This window comes from Aquila chrysaetos, chromosome 1, assembly GCF_900496995.4.
Source record: "Aquila chrysaetos chrysaetos chromosome 1, bAquChr1.4, whole genome shotgun sequence".
NCBI lineage: Eukaryota > Metazoa > Chordata > Aves > Accipitriformes > Accipitridae > Aquila > Aquila chrysaetos.
Genome location: NC_044004.1, coordinates 1,430,312 through 1,445,574, shown reverse-complemented (window position 1 = coordinate 1,445,574; position 15,263 = coordinate 1,430,312). Strand labels below are relative to the sequence as shown.

The following is a 15,263-nucleotide window of genomic DNA, read 5'->3' as shown; positions in this document are numbered from 1 at the left end:
AATATATATACACATTATATACACATATACATGTGTATATAGTGTGTGTATGTATATATAAGTGTGTGTATATGTGTGTATGTATGGTATAACTTATATATAATTATTATATTTGTATGTATATATATTTTAATATTTTTTTTATATATATAGTTATTATAAGTGTCCTTTCCCCCAAACTCCAGCGAGACGTGGGAAGGATGCCCAACCTTTGTCCCCCTTGACCCCCCACCCAAGTCCCTCATTGCCGGGGGGGCGTCCCAGGAGGTCCCTTCGCCAGCCCCGTGTCTCGGGGGTATCCCCGGGCAGGGGAGGGCGATATTCCCAGGGGAAGACGGGAGGGAAGCAGAGCTGTTCGGAACCTCTCCCCGACATTCAATCCCCGGCGCAGGTGTGAAGTTGCCGGCCCCGAAGCCGCCGCATACCTCTCATACCTGCGGCCACCCCGCCGGTGGCCCCGCTCCGCTGGGGACCCCCGAGGGACACCCCCATCCTCACGGCCATCCTCGTCCTCCCCGGCGCCCACCACGCCGCGGCCACCGACTCTCCTGGCTCCATCGCTCCCGTGGGACCCAGCCCTCCCCGTCCCCCGCGGCCGTTCGGCCGGCGATGCGAGAGGGGGACGGTCCCCTTGTCGTACCCCCCCCACCTCCACCGAGGCAACCAGACAGGTTTCCAGCGCATTTTGCTTTTTTATTACCACGCAGTAACACACACTACAGCTGCTGACTACCTACGACGGGGAACGCACGCACACAGGCACAAAAATAAAAGAATAAATTAAAATAAAGCAGTGTAAAAAAAAAAAAAAAAAAACAAAACAAAAAAAAAACAAAAAACCAAAAGGATGGAGAAAAGGAGGGAGGTGAAAAAAAAAAAAAAAAAGGCGAAAAATAACAATAAGAAGGAAAAATGAAAAAGGGGTTGGGTACACTGAGCTTCTAGGTAGGACGTTTTTATTTGATCTCATGGCTGACGGACGGCTTCCAGCGCGGAGGAGGATGCGCGGTCGCGTCCCCGGGGCCGCGGGCGCCCTGGCAGCCTCCTCTTCCTCCTCGGCTTGGCGGCGGGAGCTTCCCGAAAAGCACCTCCGAGGGATACCCCGGGTGACTGGGGGGGGGGCGGGGGGGGGGACACACGGGGTGTGGGTCCCCGGTCAGGCCGGGCACCCCGGAGGAAAGGCAGCGGCGGCGGCGGCGGCTCGGGTGACGTCCCTTAGAGTTCGTTCGGTGATGCCGCCTGTGTCCCCCCTTCGTCCCCCGGGTTCCTCTCCATGGTGGCTGCACCAGGAGCCTGTCCCTGCCTTAGTCGTTGGAGGTGACGTCGATGTCTTCTCCGCTCGACTGCTTGGTGGCGAGGCGCCATCGGTTGATGTGGTGGGAACCTTTCTTCTTCTGATCCGAATCGGGTCCTTCCTCCTCCAGCTTCTGACGTTTGTATTTCGTCCGCCTGTTCTGGAACCACACTTTTACCTGGGCGAGAGGGAGAGACGGGCGCTCGCGGGGGTCCCGGCACAGCCGGCCCCGGCGAGGGACGGTGCTGCAACCGGGCAGCAAGCTCAGTTTTCCTCGGACACCGCTAAAAAAAGAAGTCCCCGTCCCTCCAGGAGCGCTCCCACGGCCACCCTGCCCTGCCTCGGTTTCCCCTCTGCCCGCGGCAAGGTGGGACGGGGGGGGGGGACAAACACGGCACGTTGCAGGATGCGGGGTGCTGCCGCCTCTCAGCTCCGCTTCGCTGCACGTCCCAGCCTTGGAGAAACCCAAGACGGGTGAAGGACACTCAATCCCACCTCAGACGCGGGGCCAGCGGGCACACGGGACCCCCCTTACAGCAGCGCAACCCGGTGCCCATCACCCCGGTGTCTGGGCTGCGCACAGCGGCGAGGTCTGCGACGGCCACGTGGGACGGCACGCGGAGCCGTCCCCACTCCTCCAGCGTGAAACTGTGTCCAGGGCCAGGGTGGCATCGTTACGCTTGGGCTGGCCTGTATGTAACCAGGTAGCTAATTCTAGATAGATTATAATTACAATTATAGATAATTAATTTACCACATTTAGGTTTCAGGAAACCTTTTCCACCGTGATGGTGGTCAAACGCTGTCCCAGGAGGGGCAGCGGGGTCTCCATCCTTGGAGATGACGCCCTCCTCGCCTGCCCGAGGCCCCGAGCATCCTGCTCCGACCCCGCACGCCCTCGATGCCAGCGCCGGGAGCACGGCACCACGGACACGGCGGTCGGTTTGGGATGCTGAAAGCGCCCAGGCGGTCGGTGGTGTGGGATGCCGTGCGGCCGGGGATGCGGGATGCTGCAGCGAGGGATGAGGGATGCCAGAGGCAGCGGTGCGGGATGCTGCATCCGGGGATGCGGGATGCTGCAGGCAGCGGTGCGGGATGCTCTAGATGGGATGCGGGATGCTGCAGGCAGCGGTGCAGGATGCTGCAGATGGGATGCGGGATGCTGGAGATGGGATGTGGGATGCTGCAGGCAGCGGTGCAGGATGCTGCCCGGCTTCCCAGGCCCCGCAAGACACTAGGTGCCGCTGCTCGGCCGCCGCTGCCAGCTCGCTACCGGCCAGGCTGAAGCCTTTACCCGCACCTCATCCCCCATCGCCCCTTTTCCCCCCTTCTCCTTCAGCATTAATTGCAGGCAACGCTTGCTCGCTGCTCTGGAGCCTTTCGCAGCGAGGCGAAGGCCAGCGTTCACACCTCGCCGCATTCCCCAGGTGAGCCAAACCCTTGCCGAGTGCCGCGCAGCCAGCACAGTACGAGCCCTTGACTTCAAGGCATGCTTAGTCTATTGAAACAGCTGCTTTATGGCACCGGTATATATTATAAACCCCCCCCCCCCCCACCGCCCTGGACTCAAACCATTTGCTTTCCTAGCTTTGGGGCATTTCTGGAACAATACGGAGCTGGCGCCTTTCATTCAACGACTGCAAAGCACTTTGCAAACTTTAATTAAAGCTCTCAGCCCTCTGGGAGCAGGGAAGTTGCCTTATCCCTAAATTATAGAAGGGGAAACTAAGGCATAAAGCAATTAAGATGCTTGAGTGAGGCTCTGTGGAAATCAGGGGTGGGTGTGAAGCGGCTCCCGTAAAGCCTTTCCTCTCCAGCTCTGTTCAGCTCGGAGAAACCCAGCCGGGTACGGCCGTCTCCTGCGGGATGAGGCTCCCCTGCGCTTCCCGACTGTTTCAGCTGCGGGAACGGGGATGTTTCCAGGCTGGATGGGCTCCCTGACCACTCCGATACCGTTATCCCTCGCTCCAACAGGCCAGAAGCCACAATGAGAGAAGTGTGAGAACCTCACAGTGGGCAACTGGGGGATAAGCTGCCCCCTACGATGCCTCATCCTGACTCCAAGAGTAATTGGTTTAAACCCCCAAGCTCAGGGGGTTTTATCCCTTCCCAAACCCTCGCCGCATTAACCGTTGTCATGCCGGGTGTTTGTGCATCCGACCGGTGTGATGCTCCCGGGGTCCCTGCCCAGCCGCTCCCCGGGACTGGCCCTGCTCTCCGGTGTCACCACCGTCCCCGTGCTCCTGCTGCGGGATGGGGACGGTCCCCAGACGGCTCCTGCATCCCGGTCCCGCCTCCGTAACACAGCTCCCGTCCACTGCTTCGCCTGCACGCGCGATGCGCTCCCACCCGTGCAACAACACCCTGTGGGCCATCGCGTCCACCAAGAAATCACGCTCTGCTCCGGGGATGCCGACAGCACCCAGAGAATCAGCTCTGGCCGAAAGGTGACGTTGCCGTCACCGAACTGGGGACAATTAACAGCCGGTGGCTTCATGTGCAGCTCCCCTGGACGATGACCCAAACCCTGCCGAGGGCTGAGAGCACCGGGATGGGTCTGGATGGTGACCGAGAGGGACCAGCCCCGTCATCGCTCGGGGCCAGACACGGTGACACCGCTCGTGCCGTGCTGTCACCCGAATGTGCCACCGCCTCGAAGGGCAGCAGAGCTCCCCAAGCTGCACCCTCGCCTACGCCTGTAGTCCCAGCTGGGACTTTTCTTCTGAAAACACCCCAAAACTTTTAAAAGCTTGGGTTTGGGGACGGTCCTTGGAAGGGGGTGGACAGACCACTGCCAGCCCCAGGCTTTGCAGTGCGGCTGCTCTCCGGCTGTATCTGGGACGTGCATCTTTCTCCTCCCTTAACTCCCAGGCATTCGCTCGGTTAATTATTACCGCTGCTGCCAGAGCGGCTTCGATGCCCGGCTGCCCCGACCCACCGGCCGGGGCTGCTGTGGATACTGGGCTATACGGCATCTCCATAATCTCCATAATCTCCTGGCAGGAGCCAGGGTGAGGCCTTTGCTTTGGGAAGACAGATTGGAGACCCCCCGAGCGGGGTTAGCACCACGCGCTGCCGGGGATGGAGAAGCTCTGCCCGGACGGCCAGGTTGCGTCGTGCAAAATTAACTCAGGGAAGTTCTTTCCCAGCCCGGCGCGCCCCCCCCGGGGAGGTGAAGCGACCCAACGCCACCGGCGATGGGCACGGCAGCGTGACCGCCCGTGTCGGCCAGCCCGGCAGGACCGCAGCACGCAGCGTGGTACCCCCCCCCCCTTCCTCCTCCTCCTCCTCCTGCTCCCCGCTCCCCATCTACCCGGCACACGAATCCCACCCCCGGCACGCCAGCCCCGGTGCACCCACGCTGCCTGGCACCCCCGCGGCATGACGACCATCATCATTGTGCCATCCGGCTCACACGCACCGAGTCGTGTCCCGTGTCCCCCCCCTCCGCGTCATCCCAACACGCAGGGCTCCTCTCGCACAGGCCACCCTGCATCCCCCCCCCCCGCCCCGAGCCATCCCTACGCATCTTCCAGCCTCATCCCACTTATTGAACACTTGGCGTTTCCTTCGGGACTCTGTGCTGCTGCTGGATTTTCTCCCGTTCCCTTTTTTGTTGTTGTTGTTGTTGCACGGGCCTGTCTTATCCCAGACTAATACAGCTCCTTGGTAGGAGAAAGGGTGAGAAGGGGTTAAACACCCCCGCCCTTCCCCACCCTATATCCCAAGGCATTTCCTGATGCTGGGCAGGTATCCGTACCCTTTTCACCTTCCCCCTGGGCTGCTCCAGGTGTTGCTCTGCTCCCTGGCTGCGGGACCAGGAGCGGGCACAGCCCAAAGGGCAAAACTCCCTTTTCCAGGAGGAAAAGCAGCTGGGAAATAGGGCCAGGCACAGCCATAACCGGCAGCCCCTTCTCGGAACAGCTAAATCCACTGGGGAATAATAAAACACATCCACCCGTGGGTTTGGACGTGGGGCTGGGTGTTTGCAGTGGGTGAAAACACACCTGTGTCGCACCGGGAATGCGTGTCACCGAGGTCGGGGGGTGGTTTTCCACAGGAGGTTTGTGTGTGTGTAGGATTCATCACTGGATATATTATAACAACAACAACAACAACAACAACAACAACAACAACAACAACAATAATAATAATAATAATAATAATCCCTGCTTTTGGCACGGCCACCGGTCAGGCTGGCTCTCCCACCCTGCCAGTCCTGGTATTTGAAACCCATCCCATGTCACATCCCTCTGCCCATTGGGGTTATTTCCCTCCAGGTCATTAAAAGAAGATTTTTATTTTTTTTTAAAGATTCTTTTTCTAAAGCCACAAAGCCAAAAGGGAAAAAGTCTTCCCTGCCGCCCCGCAGGTCCCCCTGCCAACTGCTGCTGCCTTTGGGGACGCTTTGCCAACACTCGCTGCCATCCCCCCGTGCCGGGCCTGATGCTCTTTCCCGCCGGGAACCAGCCCCAGGCCCCCACAAACACCTCCCGCCCTGACCCGCACTCGCTCCCTGCCCGCAGGTGATGAATTACCCTGCGCCGAGCGGCTGCAGCAGCTTTCCAAAAACATGGAAATACCATACTACAAAATAAGCTGCAGTGCATTAAAAAAAAAAAAAAAAAAAAAAATCTATATTGCCTCTTGCCATTTCTAAATCTCCACCCGGATTTAGGGACAGATGCCTCTGCTTATTCCCCAATAAATTGCATTATTGCATTCAGGCTCGGGGCAATGATGTAAAATCCGAGGGACTCACTGAGCTCCCCCTCGGGCACCCCGCAGCTGCCCTTTCCGCCCGGACAAGTTGCTGTTTGTTCTTTGACCTTTCAGGGTTTGTTTGTTTTTTTGGTTTTTTTTTTTTTTTCCTTTAACATCATTTTCAGCCCGGAGAGGTGACAGAAGCAGCAAGGAAAGGACCCGAGCCCGGGTGCCAGCTACTGCCATGCCCTGCGAGCCGCAGGGCTGGGGGGGGTCGGGATAGCATCAGCATCAGGATACAAACAGCCTCTGGATTTTGTGGGCTCGGTCCATCCTCTCCGATATCCGAACCTGCCGTTTCCCGCCGTCCCTGTGACATTTTCTTCCCGGTACCTTCCCTCTCGCAGAGCTGCATTTGGAGGTTTTGCTTGGCAGAGCCTGGGCGAGGATGAGCCAGGCGGGTGCCGGGAACACCCACAGCTCCAGCTTTATTTTCCAATTAAATTAAAGGATAAAAATTGAATTATTTCAGAATATAGGCCAAACTACCTAGCCAGAATTTGGAGAAAACTTTCTCCATCAACTCAGTTACTGAATATTATGGGAAATAGCGTACCTTCGCCCAGAGTGTTTGGGAATAGCTGTTAGCTAGGACACCGAGCTTGGACAAGCACAGAGATGCTCAGCCCCGACTCCCCCGTTTTCCCCCGGCACCCTACACTTTTCCATTCCCTTTGCTGCCCTACGGCCCTCCTGGGTCTCATCATTTTTAAGCGCCCGTGAAATGTCTTTTCTAAAAATCACAAAGTTGCAGCTGAAATAAATGCCCTTTGGCAGGCACCCGTCTTTGCACCCATCCTGACTTTCGGGCACGGCGGTGTTTGTGTACGGAACCAAAGCCGCACAACTGAGGCGCTTTTTTGCAGCTCTGCGGGGAAGGGTCTCACACTGCTGTTCTTTTTTTAACTGGATTTTTAAAACCATATATTGCTCTTGGGAAAAACACCCCAAGCAAGTAAGAAATAACACCGGAAAACCACTCCGGAGCGTGGCACGACGCGAGACCTGCATTCCCAGCCTCGAGCCCCGCCGGGGATGACCGTACCGACCGAACACCGTGGCAAAAAAAAACCCCAACCAACCCCGAGCCCACGCGAACCCGCACGGTTCGGCCGCCGTTTCCACGCGGGATTCCTGGACAAACCCAGCTGGGATTTGGCAGAGCGCAGCCCGAGCCCCGCGCGGGTTCGGCGTCGGCCGCCCGATGCCGAGCCGTTCCCACCGGCGGAGGGGACAGACGGACGGTGGGACCGACGGCTGCGGGGCGGGCGAGCGGGTACCTGGGTCTCGGAGAGGCTGAGGCTGCTGGCCAGCTGCTTGCGTTCGGCGCCCACCACGTAGTGGTTCTTCTCGAAGGCTCGCTCCAGCCGCAGGAGCTGCGACGGCGAGAAGGCGGTGCGGATGCGCTTGGGTTTCCGGGCGAAGGGGCCGTGGAGGAGCAGGCTTTCCTGGGACACCTCGCTCCCTGCGGACAGAAAGCCAGGTTAGGGTCCCGCGCCGGCACCCCCCCCCAGCTCCCCCTCTGTGGGACCAGGGTTGGGGGGGGGATGTTGGGGAGACCCTCTCGTCCTGTGACACGGGAAGGATGGACAAGGGGGTCTTGGGGGGGTCCTGGGCACCTTCCCTGCTCCCGAGCACCGCGGCACCCGTGGCCATGCTCCCTCCCCGGCTGCCTGCGGTCCCATGGTGGGGTTGGACAGGGGGAAGGGAAAGGAGAGAAGGAAAGAGGGAGAAGGGATGGATGGGGAGAGCAGGAGGAAGAGGAAAGAAAGAGAGAGAGAAGGGGGGAGGCAGGGAAAAAACAGAGAGAAAGAGAGAAAAAAGAAGATAAACAAGAGGAGACAGCCTAAGAAAGTGTCAGGGGGGAAAAGAGACAGAAAGGGAGAAGCGAGAAAGAAAGAAAAGGAAGACAGAAAGACAAGAAGGAAAAGAAAGAGTGAAAGGGAGAAGGAAAGTGAGAGAGGAGGAAAGTGGGAAAGCAAGAAAGAAAAAAGAAAGGAGGGAGGGAGGGAGGGAGGAAAGAAAGAGAGAGAGACAGAAAAGGCAGAAAGAAACGAAAGAACGAAAGAAAAGAAAAAGAAAGAAAAGGCCAGGAAGGGAGACGGCTCGGAGGCCGGGCAGGTGGAAGGGCCGGGGGCGGCGCAGGCAGCGGAGCCGGGGGGCGGCGGGGGGGAGCGGGGCCGGAGCGGGCAGCCCCGGCCGGGGCCGCTCCCGGGACGGGACCGGGACCGGGACCGGGACCGGGGGGGGCGGTGGGGGCCGGGCCGGTGCCCCCGGGAGCCGCCGGCAGCGGCCGCAATCGCCGGCGGAGCCGCCGGAGCCAGGCGAGGGGTTGGTGGGGAACGGATGGATAACGCGGAGAGCTGATAACCCAGGTTGGGAACCCTTCTGGGGGCTTCGGGCCGGCCCCCGGGGGGGGACAGCGAGGGGCCGGGGAGGGAGAGGAAAGGGAAAAAGGAGAGGGGAAAAGGAGAGGGAAAAGGAGAGGGGAAAAGGGAAAGGAGAGGAGAGGAGAGGAGAGGAAAGGAGAGGAGAGGAAAGGAAAGGAGAGGAAAGGAAAGGAAAGGAAAGGAAAGGAAAGGAAAGGAAAGGAAAGGAAAGGAAAGGAAAGGAAAGGAAAGGAAAGGAAAGGAAAAGGATACAGAGAATGGAATAGAAAGAGGAACTAAGAAAGGGAGAGACAGAAAAGGAGAGAAAGAAAAGAAAGGTAAAGGAAAGGGAGACAGAGTCAGAGAAGAAGAAAGAAGGAAAAGACAGAGAAAGAAAGAAGGAAAGAAAAGAAGGAAAGAAAGAAGGAAAGAAAAGAAAGAGAAAGAAAGAAAGAAGGAAAGAAAGAAAGAAGGAAAGAAAGAAAGAAGGAAAGAAAAAGAAGGAAGAGAGAGACAAGCTGTAAGATCAAACAAAATCTCGCTGGCCAGCCGAGATCCACCGCAATCTTCCCCTTCATTCCCGAGAAGGAGAAACCCAAACTCCCGGCTCCGCCGGCCGCGGGGCCGCCCCGGGAGCCCCGCGATGCCCGGCCGGGACCCCCGCTCCGGCCGCGGCGGCCGAGGCGGAGCTGCCGAGGGGCTGCCCGGCCCCCCCCCCCCCCCCCCCCCCCCCGCCCGCCCACCGGTACCGGCACCGAGGCCGCCGCACGCCGGCTCCGGGGCTGCGGGAGCGCACCGGGGTTTGCAAAGGCACTCCGACACCGGAGTGTGCAAAAGCACTGAGCGCCGGGGCGTGCAAACTCACTCCGACACCGGTGTGTAAATGCACTAAGCACCGGAGTGTGCAAACGCACTCGGCACCGGTGTGCAAAGGCACTAAGCGCCGGGTGTGCGAAGGCACTGAGCACCGGGGGGGGGGTGCAAATGCACTAGGCACCGGGTGTGCAAGTGCACTAGACCCTGTGCGTGCAAACGCACTAGACCCCGGGGTGTGCAAACGCACTCTGACACCAGGTGTGCGAACGCACTGAGCACCGGGGGGTGCAAACCCCCGCAGCACACCGGCTGGGCGCGCAGGCACCGCAGCAACAGGTTTGGTTTTTTTTTGCCCCCGGGACCCCCTCGGCCCCGCCGCTTAAGGGGCCCCACGTCCCGTCCCCCCCCCACCCCACCCGCGTCCCGGTAGCCCCGGGTGGGCGATGCCTCCAGCTCACCTTGGAAGCGATGCCCGAAGAAGCGGTTCCGCAGCACCCAGGGATAGAAGTTGAGCGGGTCGCGGTGTTGCGGCCCGAAAAAAGAATGGGGGGGCGGCAGCCCCGACCCCCCCAACTGATGGGGCCCGACGGGTAACCCCGGGTGCCCCACGGCCTCGGGAAAAACGAGCTCGGTGCTGCCGTAGAGGGCTCGACCGGCGGCTGCGGCGCCCTGGAAACCGGGGGGGAAAGCGGCGGCGGCGGCGGCGGCGTCGGCGGGTCCGGGGTAACCGAGGGCGGCGGGACGCGGGGGGTCCTCGGGGCTGAGGTGGGTGTCCTTGCCCACCAGGGACTCGATGGTGAAGCAGCGCTTCGCAGACGGCTGGAACATGGTTTGGAGCCGGGAAAAGGGCGGGGAGGGGTTGGGGAGGGAAAGGGGAGGGAGGGGGGGGGTTTGGGGGGGGGGGGGGGCCCGGAGCGGGGTTGTTCCTCCCGGGTGTGCGCTTCTTTCCCTCTGCGTGTGTGTGTCTGTGCAAGAAACACCCCCCCCCCCCGACAAGCACACACGCCCCGTCGCCCACCCGCGGGCGCCCACGCAACCCGCAAAGCCCCGGGCAGCCGGTACAAATACGGCCGGTACCTGGCGGGGCTGGGAGGAGGGGGCGGCTTCACCTGCTCGGGTCGGGGCCGGGGGTCGGGGGGGGGTAAAGGGGGTGGGTGGGGGGTGGGAGGGGGTAAAGGGGGATGATGGGGGGGGTGGGAGGCAGGGGGAGGGAGGGAGCGCCCGAAAAACTGGACTGGAGCAGCTCCCGCAGGCGCGTCGCGAAGTTGTGGTAGAGGGGCTCCGGCTGCGGGGTGGGTTTTTTTTTTTCCTTCTTCTTTAAAAAAAAAAAAAAAATTAAAGAAAAAAAATTATCTTAAAAAAAATCCTCCTTTTTTTTTTTCTTTCCCCTCTTTTTTTTTTTTTTGGTCCTTTTTTTCGCTTTTTAAATTTAAAAAAATAATACTAAATAAATGTCTATATCTATATATATAGCCGCAGCGGCCGTTTGGAACTCCGCGGCTCGGGTTGCTGCCGGCCGGGTGGGAGGGAGGGAGGGGAGGTGAAGCCCTCCCCCGCGCCCCACCGCGGCTCCCCGCCTCCCGCGCAAGCTCCGCTCCCCTCCGCGTAACCCCCCCCTCCTCCTCCAAAGGCAGGACCTTCCCCCCCACCACCACCCCCGGACAAAAGCCCGCTCTTCCCACGGGTCCGATCCTGCGCTGGGAATAAAAAAAATAAAAATAATTTAAAAAAAAAAAAAAAAACAACCCACCAAACAACCCAATAACTCGCGGATTTGGCTGGTTTTACGCCGGCGCGGATGTGTGTGTGGGGGGATGCGCGGGGTGCGCAGCCCCTACGCGGGCCAGTCCCGAGTTCACTCCGCAGTTTGACTCTGCTCGGAGTTTTGTTGGCCCGCGGAGGCGGGGGCCAGCCCTCCCCTCCCGCACAAAGGGGGTTGAAAGTCTATTTTCCACTTGGCTGGACTGAAATACTCCGCGGATCCTTCCCCCCTCCCCGCGGAGAGGAGACCGCTGCTGCGCGCCCGCGGGCTTTCCGCGGACCCACTCCCGCAAAAGGCTGCGGGGAAGGCGCGGGGGGGGGGGGAGAGAAAAAAAAAACAACCATGAAACCCCACAGAAATTAAAGCCTAAAAATGGAGTGAGCACGTCGGCAAAGGGATTTTTATTTTTATATTTCTGGAAGAGAGAGCGAAAAAATAATCTAGATTTAAAATATGTATTTATATTAAAAACTGGAAATAAAGAAGCGGGGCTGGCGGAGAGGGCAGCCGGGCACGGAGTGGGGCGCACCCACGGAGGGATGGGGAAGGGGAAGGAGAAGGGGAAGGGGAAAGGGAAAGAGAAGGGGAAGGGGAAAGGGAAGGAGAAGGAGAAGGGGAAGGAGAAAGGGGAAGGGAAGGGAAGGGAAGGGAAGGGAAGGGAAGGGAAGGGAAGGGAAGGGAAGGGAAGGGAAGGGAAGGGGGATGCGGGGACAGCGCTCGGCTCAGACACAGGAGCTGTGCCCAGCTCCGGACCATTCGTGGAATTTAATTTAAAACAATTTAATAGATAGTTAAATTTAATTTAATTTTTTTTTCCCTCACTCTTTTCTTTACCCACCCTGGGCCAGACTGGGGGTCGGTGAGGTGGGGGTGCAGACCCTCCACCCCTGCCTTCCCACAGCCACCCCTTGGGAGCTGCGTGGGGCCGGGATTTCGTTCTGTGTGGATCTCGCCGGCATTCAGCATCTTCTGCGGGGGAAAAAGAAAAAGCCGGCCGAGCGCTTGCTGCTCACCGCGGGAATCCCCGCCGGCAGCATCTCCCCTCCGCGCCCCGTCTCCACAGGAACCTTTTTTGGGGGGAGCTGCTTTAGTTTGGGGGATAAATCGCCGTCTTGGAAAATTATAAACCTTTAAATTGATTTTTTTTTTTTCCCTATTCGCCCCAGGTGGTTTTCAGTCCCGGCTCGGTGTCCAGGCAAGGCTCCCTGGCTGCTCCGAAGGGAGCTGGGAAGCTGCTAAGCTGAAACCAGGCGAGAGCCCCAAATTTACCTTTACATTTCTTTTTCCCCCTGCTGCTCCCAGGCCTGCTCCCACCTCCAGGATAATTCAGGCAGGATCTTTATCCCCAACTGGAATAAAATGCAGACCCCCCCCAGGCGGGTGCCTTGCTCCGGCCCCCGCTGTCCCCAGTTTATTAAGCGGAAAACTTTAGCCCCTGCATCCCGGGGAGGAGGTGATCCGGGAGCAGCCTGCCTTCCCGCTGGATTTCTGGCCAGGAGGAGCTCTGGGTGGAAGAGAAAGACATTTTCTTTTTTAACGAAAGAGCGGCAGAGCGTGCCAGCGCAGCGGAGGGACGCGGCCGGCAGCGGCGGTGGGCAGGCAGGGCTGGGCGGGGGGGGTGCAGCACCGGGATTAGGGGGTGCCGGTGTGGGGGAAATGGGGGGGGGGGGGGATTGTCGGGTCTGCTGCTTGTTAAAATATAACAGTGAGGCTTTTCCCAAGGAGCAAACGAAAGAGGAGCGATGGAGGAGGAGAGGGAGACAGGACAGGCACCAAAAACTGGCCTTGGGGTTGGGGGTAGAGGGGCAGGTCCGGGGGTGCCTGGCGATGGGCAGGCGGGCAGCGGGTCCATCCCCGTCCTTCCCCGTCCATCCCCATCCATCCGTATCCCCCAGCCCTGGCCACCGCTCGCCTGCCTGGACTCAAATCCCTGCCCGTACCCCTTCCTCCCTCCGCAGCAGCCCTAGCAGGCAGGTTTTGCCGGGGCCGGATCCGGCACGCTGCCAGCAGGTGCAGTCCGTCATCCCCGTACCCCCCCCCCCCCCCCCCCGGTCTCGTTAATCTATAACGCATCGGCCTCCAGCATCAAAGGGCAGAATGTGGAAAATCAGGCCCCGGGCCTCGGAGCGTGGCCACGGGCGCAGCTTGCCGGGATGTTAAAAGTTGACCAGACTTCAAAGTGCTGGATTGTTTCCTCCTAACCTCTCCCACCTGCTCTTCCCATGGGCACAGCTCCTTACCCTGCCCGGATTTCTTCCCGTCAGCCTCCAAGCGCGGTCCCAAAGTGAAGAAGGGAGGAATGGGGCTGTATTTTGGGTTGGGGGGGCTAAGGAGGTCTGGAGCCTGTCTGTCCTGGGCTGCTGCTTCAGCTTTTTTTTTTTTTTTTATTATTTCATTTGGTTCAGGGATATGCTGGATGGGAATAAACTGACCTGACACAACCCGGTGGGCTTCAGCGGGTTATTCACCTCACCTCCCTCAGTCTCCCTTTTTTAAGGTGGTTTTGTCAACTGGTCCATTGATAGTGGATGGATGGATGGATGGAGATGGCATGGGGATGGTGGGGACGGTGGTAGATGTGTACATTGATATGGATGGACGGGAGAGAGCTTTAGTCTATGGAGTCAGGCTGATATTGAGAAAGGATCCCACCACCGAGCCCGGGAAGGGGAAGCTGCCCTGGTCACATAGCTATGGGCTGGAAGAGGTGAGTCCAGCAAGGAAAGATGCTGCTGGGTCTTCACCCACCTACGCGATGGTCACTCTGGCTTTTCCATGGGGGCCGCATCCACCCTCACCTCTCCGGCATGGCCTGACTGGTACGTCGGTACAGAAACCCTGCACGGATGTGGGCTCTGGTGTGATGGGTCCTGGTGGGCTTCAGACATACTCAGAGGTGGAAGATCTTGAAGGCCGTTTGGTGTGGTTGCAGCCAGGTGTCATGAATGGGAATTTTGCGCTTGCAAAGCAAACAGGATTTTGCACCCAGCTCCTTGTAGACATTGAAACCCCCAGCTCCTGAAAGGATCGTCTCCGTCCCTTGAAACATCTCGAGATGATCGTGCAGGTGCCTGTAGCCTTGATAAAGCCTTTCAGAAAGCTGCGGGACCCTCGGCCATTGGTGGCAATGGTCATCCTGGCACTGAGGCTGCACCCACACCCGGGACAGAGATTGCTCCGGTCATTTCTGCTCAGCAAGGTGGTCCCACAGGACCACGGTTTTGGGGAAAGTGGTTGCGACTCATTAGTTGAAAGTGCTGTGCAGAGGTCGGGTGCTTGGGGACCTTTCCCCTGACCTTGTGCCTGACCTTGGGGACCCCACGTCTCCTGTTTTGCCCACGGGTTGAGTGAGGCGATGAGCCGGTTCACCCACGCCGGGGCCCACGGAGGGCAGCAGCACTGAAACACACGGGTTTTTGGGCAGCATCTGCATCACCTGCTTGTGACACGACTTGTCAGCGCGGCGCCGATGCCGCGGGCACCAGCAGCACACACGGCACCGCGGGCGGCATCCTTGGGGACCTGCTGGGGTGACGGCGGGTACGGCATCGGGGGGCAGAGCTGTGGGGGTCCCGGCGGTCCCCGGGGTGCAACCCAGCCCCCCCCCCCCCCCAGCCACTGGGAGCAAACCCAAACCGCTGTCCCTGGTTTGTCATCGTGGTCCCTGGGGTGGCAGCAGCGGCGGGTGCGTGGCATCGCTGTGCCCCAGCCAGGAGCGGATCTCTCCCTCATCCCCCATCCCAGCCTTTAAACCTCCTCAGGGTGCTGCGATCAGGAGCTCCGTGCTTTAGCACTGTGACGCCTGGGGATGGTTTTGAGGGTTTATACCACTGACAGCACGAAGAAGAGCTCAGCCGCGGTGTTTGGGTTCAGCCAGCCCTCCGCACTGGTTTTGGGGGGGAAGACTGGTCTCCCAGCTAATGGCCCACCATGCACCTTTCTCCAGGGCTGTAGGATGTCCCTTAGAAATGCTTTTCCGTGCACGGCAGGGTTGGCAAAAATGTCTTTCTAGGAGAGCTCAGGAAATTTTGACACAGGAAATTACGCGTCCAGCCCTGGGGAGGGTTTGGGTGCTCCCTCGGATGGCACCGGAGCGTGACCCCCACGTCAGCATCCCCCCGGGGCTCGTGCCGGCTTTGCTCCAGCAGCTAAGAAAGCGAGATCCCCTGCAAGATTACACCGTTGCAGGGGCAAAGAAGCCACGGGGAGAGGTGCCATCCCCGCTCAGATGTGCTGGGAGAGTCCCCCCAAAACCCCG

General features: G+C 59.3%; 1 protein-coding gene across 1 annotated transcript; it reads right to left on the bottom strand.

Moving 5' to 3' along the window:
* Positions 1 to 847: 847 nt before the first annotated feature.
* EMX1 (empty spiracles homeobox 1) lies at positions 848 to 10,071 on the bottom strand. The gene is made up of 3 exons (XM_030017468.1): positions 9,702 to 10,071; positions 7,339 to 7,523; positions 848 to 1,472 (listed from the first exon to the last, which is right to left on the bottom strand). Exons 1-3 carry the CDS (start codon positions 10,069 to 10,071, stop codon positions 1,305 to 1,307), a joined length of 723 nt encoding a protein of 240 aa, XP_029873328.1. The 3' UTR covers positions 848 to 1,304.
* Positions 10,072 to 15,263: the final 5,192 nt, after the last annotated feature.